Source organism: Perkinsus marinus (genome assembly GCF_000006405.1).
Source record: "Perkinsus marinus ATCC 50983 genomic scaffold scf_1104296953396, whole genome shotgun sequence".
Lineage (NCBI taxonomy): Eukaryota > Perkinsozoa > Perkinsida > Perkinsidae > Perkinsus > Perkinsus marinus.
Window position 1 is genome coordinate 37,833 of NW_003208466.1, and position 7,243 is coordinate 45,075.

Genomic DNA, 7,243 nt, shown 5'->3' on the forward strand with positions numbered 1-7,243 from the left:
CAAGTTTACATACAAACTTGTGTAGAAGTGTACGGAAACCGAAGAGAATTTCCCGAAATTTCCTCAGAATTTCAATATTTTCCCCCTACACTGTGGTGGTCCGACTCAGATGATGCTGTCGGTGATTCCGCTAGCGGCAATCGCTACTATGGTATACGCCAAATTTGTAGAGCAGCTGTCGAAGGACTACCAGAAGGAGCTGGCCTCGTCCACTGAAGTAGCGAGCGAAGCTCTGAGTAACATTCGCGTTGTGAAGACGTTCCCTCGAGGGGAGGCTAAGGCCGAGACTCGGTACCACACCTTTGTCGAATCATCTCAAGGCTGTGTACAGGTACTCCCAGCATATTGATCGGAGCTATGCTATCGGGGTTAAGAAGTCGTTTGGTCTAGGAGGCTTCGGCTGGGTGGTGGGTATTATGATATATGTGTCGATGACAGGCGTGGTATGGTATGGTGCTGGCCTGGTCCTCAGTGGAGACATGCTCCCTGGTCGAACTTCTCCTACCATAAGGCTGTTTGTGTGTATTCTCATCAGGTACGCTCATGGCGTTCCTATTCTACAGCGTAGGCAGTATCGGAGGGTCTGTGGCGGGCTTATCGGAGGTAGTCTCCAAGCTAGCCGAGACGATGGGTGCTACAGCCAAGGTCTTCGAGTATATTGACAGAGAACCACAACAGGTGGTCGAGGTGTGTTCCACAACGAGAAGTCGTATCACCATCGTTCCAAGCAGGTCTCTGAGGAGGCTGACTACGAGCCGATCATATGCTCTGGTCGCCTTTCCTTTACTGAGGTTCGTTTCCACTACCCGAGTAGAGCGGATATCGAAGTGCTCAAAGGTGTGACCTTCAGCGTGGAGCCAGGCCAGGTGATTCCTTCAGCTGTTGATAGCACCAATCTGTGGAGCCTTGTGGTAGACAATGGCTCTGGTTGGCCGCAGTGGAGTTGGCAAATCGACTTGCATTTCCCTTATACTGCGTTTTTATGACCCTACGGCTGGGATGATCGCGGTGGATGGGAGGAGTTTGGCGACGCTTAAGGACGACTGTTTGAGGAGGAACATCTCTCTCGTGGCGCAGGTGAATAAGTGCGGTGTCTGGGGATCGAACCTGCGACCTATTAGGAACCCGTGCTTTTCTCAACGTCCATCATGGATAACATTAAATACGGCACGGATGGAGATGTCACTCGCGAGGAGGTGAGGGTCACCCGTTCATAGTAGCCTCCGGTCGATCCGACTACGTTGAGTTCATGGCACAGGTTGAAGCGGCCGCTAAGGCAGCGTATTGTCATGAGTTCATCACGTCCTTTCCAGAAGGCTATGACACCCTCGTTGGGGAGAGAGGAGTGCAGCTGAGTGGAGGGTAAGGGAGGCGGAAGAGGAAAGGACGGTGATGGTGACTGGTTCAGGCAGAAGCAACGAGTAGCTATAGCACGGTCCATGATAGCATCCCCGAGGATACTACTACTGGACGAGGCGACCAGCGCTCTTGATGCTGAGAATGAGAGGAAGGTTCAGGAGGCCTTGGATGAGTAGAGCAGGGGAGTTGCGGTGTAGCATCAGGAGTGTCTGGCAGGCTGAGCTCCTCACGAACAACCATAGTGGTCGCGCATCGGCTGTCGACAGTGCAGAACGCTGATGTGGTCGTTTACATGGAAGACGGTCGGGTAGCGGAGATGGGCTCCCATCAACAGTTAGTGTCGAGGAAGAACGGCAAGTGAGACGACGAAGTCAGCAGCAGTTGGGGAAGGCAGAGCTTTGGTAGGTACGCAACTCTCGTGCGGCTGCAGCTTGATCATGGCTCGACATCGTTTCTGGAATGAATTCTGGCTCGAGAACGGTGGAGTTGTGTTGAAAAGTCTCGGGTTGGTACTTGATGCCGTTATGAAGTGACGTACACCAGTCAATGGCCGGAAGCGAGGGTATCCATTACAGCATTTGGGTGTCGCCATCACCAACGAGCGAGATTTCTGAAGAAGTGTTCAAGCTAGAGAGGGACGCCCATAAGGCTTGTCCGGCGATGAAAGAAGCCACATTCCAACCGCATATCACAATTGTTGGCTCCTTCATGGCGGCTAGCGATGAGATGGCGAAATCCAGAGCCAGGGAGCTCGCTATGCAAGCCACAACGGGCCCGTTCATGGTTGAGTTCGATGCTGTACCTTCGGTGGTTGAGGCTGACAAATGGAATATGGTTGTCGTGTTCTGGATCGATGACGACCATGGTCACTTATTGGCTTTGCACAAGGCGTTTGGAGGCAGTGGGAAAGGGTACACACCCCACATGTCTCTATGCTACGGCTGCTCATCTAAAGAGGAACGCGAAGACCTTGCCGAGGTGATGGCGAAGTCTACAACACTGAGTGGTCGCTGCCGTTTTGATGTTGACTCAGTAGAGCTGTGGAGAACAGAGGGCAGCCTCGGTGGTGTTGCTGGCTGGAAGAAAATTGATCGGATTGCTTTATGAAAAACACTATCATTTCGCGTCTCTGTGCACTGGAGTTGGGTTCAAGGAGATATGTAGTCATGAACGGTACAGGAAACCGCGTGAGATGAGTATGACCGCCGTTTCGTCGTCTCCATTACTGCTTTCTGGGGGGATTATACAGTGTGATAGTAGCGTCTCTGAGGCAACGGACTCCGAGCGAGAGTCGCTATTCTGGTAGTCATCGTCTTCGGAGGGATAACACCATGGTCAAGGTCAGTGTTGAGTGTTTTCACACAGTTGGAATGAAAATGTACTCATAAGTGACCTCCTCGCAGTGATGCCCCAGGAGTAGTTCCTTACCAGGGGCTCCCCGTGCCTTCTTACGTATGAAGGTCGACTGGCAACACAAAAGACTCCTTTGAAATCATAACATTGATATAAGTATCTCAGCATCTTATACAACAACAGCATAAAAGTAAATGCAAAAACTCAAGGCGCTGATGACGCACATGAGGCCACTCGGCATGAACTTGCGAGTTTTCACGTACCTGAAGGAAACCACTGGCAGCCGTCACACTAAGGTAGCAATGAACTCACCTCGAGTAGAAAAACACGGCGAGTACGAGCGCAATGGCAGCCAGGCAGAAGAGTCCCGTCAAGTTATCATAGGAAGACCCAAGCTTCGCCGCAGCGAAGACCAGCACGCCAGAGATGGTGCCGGCAATTAGTGACGGCTTACTCTTGGCCTGGACGAACCCGATAGCCTAAAGGTAGATCAAGAGGAAGTCATGATTCTCAACGACTGACAATCTCAACAGCTACACGGTGAATGAACAGGGTCTTCGAGATGTAACCTTACCCCTCCAACGATTAGTAGCAGGGCGTAGAAGAAGGCTTCATCGAATGCGAAGGCGACGGCGCTCATCTCGAGAACAACGAGACCGTTGGATGAGCTCTCCCAGCAACCAACCCCGTACAACCAAAGACCCAAAGGAATAGCATGTGAAACTCGACAGTCATCAATGTACACCACGCTGCCATCTGGCTCTTGTCGCCCCTGTTGTCATTATCAATTCTGACGAGTGCCGCGAAGATGCCGATGAGCAATATTTCAAATAACGCCATGAAGCTGCCGGTATGAACTTGGAAGTCTGCCGGTACCTATGGGGGAAAACTCCAGACCATTGATGGTATGGATGTACCCTGTAGTGCAGAATAGCACTGGTGAGCCTATCACAACGAGCTGTGCTCTCCGTAGGCCTCGTCAATACTGTGGGAAAGGACAGGGTTGAAATCGTGAGGACACCAACCTAGCATACCATAACCGATGTGGTTGCCGAGATCGAGCTAATCTGAAGCGCTGATGGTGACCTTGGAAGCAACCTGTACGTAAAGATGGGATACGGGCACTGGTAGTAGGAGGGAAATCGAGCTTACCGTGAGGAGGGTCGCCGAGAAGACCGCTCTATCATCATGGACGGACATTAATCGAAAGTGCCTTAGCCCGGCGATTAACTTATTAACGAAACCACCAATAGAGGGTTGACAAGGGCCAAAGCATGGATGTATTCAACTACGATAGGTCGCCAGGTAAGTGGCAAGATTAGACATAACTTCAACTTCACCATCTAGGGGGGACGGTGAGGAGCCGAAGGGGGAGGAGGACATGCTGCTCATGGGGGAAACACCACGGAGAGCGTTGCCGAACTTGGCCTTAACAAAGGGATCCTCGAATGCAGCAAGGGCCTTCTGGGAGGGCCAGAAGAATACAAATGTTCTGAAATCAACCAGAGCTGAACAGGTCAACGACCGTAGCATAGGAGCTTCCCCCTACCTCGGGAAAAGCGACAAAAAATCTCTGATCGGGAAAGAGTAAACTTTCTTATCATGACGCAGCCGCGTCCAAACACCTTCCCTTCCTGTCCTCCTTCGAAAGGCATTCTGAAGCGCACTACACCGCCACGGTAGTCGCTGAGGTGGGCATATGTTCAGCTCGGGAACACTGAACTGTCCACAGAGGCCACGATTCCTTCGGGCCTTCCTATCCGCAGGAGGCGTTGTCGTTGTTATGATCTCCAATAAGATCTCAGCATCTGATGATACGGGGAGTTGGGAAGGACCACTAGTCCGACTCTACCGAGTTTCATCTTCATCCAGGTCTGGAACTCGAACCTGACGAGCTTCCCATGCCGGACTACCTTCAGCTTGTCGTAGAGGTCGACACTCGTCAAGCTCCTGGATGTTTGTAGCTAAGGAAGAGAAGATAAATTCCAGTAGGGAGCAATAGGAACCTTACTCCGTCCTTAGACTCTCCAACGCTGGTATCGTCAAGACCGACCTCGTTCGTATCTTCCATCGCGGACCTCAAGATACCCTCAACCTCCTTAACAACCGCTCGTCCTCGTCGTCGTCGTGGAGGCGGTCTTTCGTCGTAGAGGAGAATCTCACTGCCACTCCCCTTCATGTAGCTCATCCCCTTCGTGAGATGAACTCTACAGTATAAGTGTGGCCACCTACGCACATACGGCGTGGCCTTCTTGTAATAGGGAACTTCATCACCAGCCGGTACACAAGCTCGGGGTCTACTACACATTCCGACAAGGGGAAAAGATGGAACTGGGATGGTAATCATCCCCATAGGCCCTTAACGTGGTCAACGAGACTAGTAGGTAATTATGGAAACAGTAACTATTCTATGACGTTGGTGCTGATGGATATTATTCATATCTTGCCTCCACGGACTTCACCAGAGATTCCAACGACTTCCCCTTCACTTGTCGTCGCCATCCTGTGATCCCACCTCCTGTCGATCCACCACCTTTGGCCGCCTTAGCACCGACAGAGGCAGCCTTCTTAGAGAACACTGGAGGGGCCTCAATCACTTCACCGAACGCTGGCTTCACCGTCACCGGCGCCTCCTCCTCCTCTTCCTCATCAGCAGCCTCATCGTCAGCACCCTTCTTCGTGAGGAGCGGCGGCCCCTCTTGGGTTTCATGTTGTTGTAGAGCAGCCATCTTGGCAAGGGCTTCCTCCAGGCGAGGGATCTTAGGCAGGACCAAAGGCTTCATAAGATTAGGAACACCATCTTCGTCGTAGTCTGGGCCGAACTCAGAACGCTTCTTTTTCCCCTTCCCCTTCCCCTCCTCCCCCTCCTCGTCAATCGTCTGATTCTTCCTCTTCTTGGTAGCAGTCTTCTCTACGACGGATCCTTTTCCCATCTTCTGTCGTCGGAGATCAGCCTTGTGTTTCATCAAGGCATGCCTCTCACGATTGGTCAGCTTCTTCGCCTCACCAGCCTTGGCTACTCCCACTACTACCTCCGTTGTAGGACCATCGACTTCCCCTTGAGCTCCGGTAGCCTCCCCTCCAGGAACTAGTAGATCTTCATCATCATTCTTCGGTGCCTCATTGCGGCCTTCAAAGTCCTTCGCCAAGGGAGTCCTGAGATATCGGCGACCTCTACTACTCATGATAGCAGCGATGCAATCGTGCGCGAAGAAGTCGATTCCATTATTCATTTGCGACCTCCTCCACGTCTAATTGCTTCTATCTACATCTCATCGCGACTGTCCAATACATTCAGCAATCATGAGTAAGATCGATTCGAAATGATTTCAGAAGTACTCGAACGAAAGTCGGCGGCTTACCTCTGTTCAGCGAACTTAGTCACTTTCCTATGTCGGCCTAGTCGACCCCCTCCTCGACGATTCTCGTACTTTCGATGTCTCATTGAGATATGATGAATAGAAGAGGGAAATGTCTCTAAAGAGGTCTTGGAGCAAGGAGTATTCGGCGGAGGGCCTTCTTCTCAGCTACGTGGCCTTTACTGTAACAGTCGGATAAAAGTTTATATTTTGAGGAGCATCGCGACCCGACCGCCCCGGGTGACGACCCGAAGTGGAAGGGCGCGATTCGCAACAATGCGACGATCGGGAGGGATATGCTTCCGCTCGGCAACATTTTTTCCTCTACTGTCAACTTTTCCGCGCTCTGTGACGACACGATCGGGAAAGATCGGCGCAAGTCGTATCGCGCACGCCCGAATATCTGTGGAGTAATAAGTATCTGAAACGATTGGATTTCTGTAACCGCTCGTTGGAGCGACCTTGAAGTATTGACTGAGTATTAGAGTCTTATTACGGCTATTATTGCTGTAACGCTAGTCAGCGCTCTGAGTATATCTGTAACTAATTGAATCTAAGTTAGTCTTGTCGCGCTGAGTCTGGGATGGTTATTACACGCAGTGTCTATCAAGAGTCTGGTGAGCCTTTAGTATCGCTAAGAGCATCTAGGATTCCTCGATTGAGGTCTAGATCATCCTCTGCTTCTTCTCTACAGCACAGGAACCATCATGCTTCCAACATAGCTATCACTACTGACGTCTCATCAACCGTCCCACCCTCACAGCTCGCCCTGCGGACAAGATTCATATTCCCAACTTGGGAAGCCCAAGGGATATGAGCGACTCTCAGGGTGTGCCGCTTTCTCGTTCGATATGCTTCTTCCTCTCATGGACGTAACTGAAGACTTAACACTACGTCGGGTTTCTGGTTCACATGGGTAGCATATTCAAGTTGAATAACAGCTCGGGTTTCGGGTTACCCTTTCTCCGTTTTCACCGGTAGTTTCTTCTTTCTTGGCAGCCACGAGTTTGGATTGCACTCAATGCTTTACAGCCATTACCCGGGTAACAGCTTTAACTTCTTATTCAGGCTCACGAACAAGCAACGAAGCAATTAAGTTTATCCCTAAATGAAGACCCTTTCCAGAAGACGTGGATTTTAATTATGAAATATTCAAGGACAAGTACGGAGGT

The 7,243-nt window shown here is 51.0% G+C and overlaps 4 protein-coding genes across 4 annotated transcripts; 2 read left to right on the top strand and 2 right to left on the bottom strand.

The window, feature by feature from the left end:
* Positions 1 to 109: 109 nt before the first annotated feature.
* Pmar_PMAR010647 (ABC transporter, putative) lies at positions 110 to 1,892 on the top strand (the record flags this gene model as incomplete). Its single annotated transcript, XM_002776443.1, has 10 exons — positions 110 to 291; positions 332 to 489; positions 536 to 678; positions 729 to 866; positions 916 to 1,077; positions 1,122 to 1,196; positions 1,259 to 1,362; positions 1,409 to 1,531; positions 1,576 to 1,716; positions 1,790 to 1,892. 10 exons carry the CDS (start codon positions 110 to 112, stop codon positions 1,890 to 1,892), a joined length of 1,329 nt encoding a protein of 442 aa, XP_002776489.1.
* Positions 1,893 to 1,905: 13 nt separating this feature from the next.
* On the top strand, positions 1,906 to 2,466 carry Pmar_PMAR010648 (conserved hypothetical protein; the record flags this gene model as incomplete). The annotated part of the gene is made up of 1 exon (XM_002776444.1): positions 1,906 to 2,466. One exon carries the CDS (start codon positions 1,906 to 1,908, stop codon positions 2,464 to 2,466), a length of 561 nt encoding a protein of 186 aa, XP_002776490.1.
* Positions 2,467 to 2,881: 415 nt separating this feature from the next.
* On the bottom strand, positions 2,882 to 3,352 carry Pmar_PMAR010649 (transmembrane protein 14, putative; the record flags this gene model as incomplete). Its single annotated transcript, XM_002776445.1, has 3 exons — positions 2,882 to 2,975; positions 3,025 to 3,191; positions 3,287 to 3,352. The coding sequence occupies 3 exons, from the start codon at positions 3,350 to 3,352 to the stop codon at positions 2,882 to 2,884; spliced, it is 327 nt and encodes a 108-aa protein (XP_002776491.1).
* Positions 3,353 to 5,119: 1,767 nt separating this feature from the next.
* On the bottom strand, positions 5,120 to 6,172 carry Pmar_PMAR010650 (hypothetical protein). Its single transcript, XM_002776446.1, has 2 exons — positions 6,075 to 6,172; positions 5,120 to 5,868 (listed from the first exon to the last, which is right to left on the bottom strand). The coding sequence occupies exons 1-2, from the start codon at positions 6,155 to 6,157 to the stop codon at positions 5,145 to 5,147; spliced, it is 807 nt and encodes a 268-aa protein (XP_002776492.1). The 5' UTR covers positions 6,158 to 6,172; the 3' UTR covers positions 5,120 to 5,144.
* Positions 6,173 to 7,243: the final 1,071 nt, after the last annotated feature.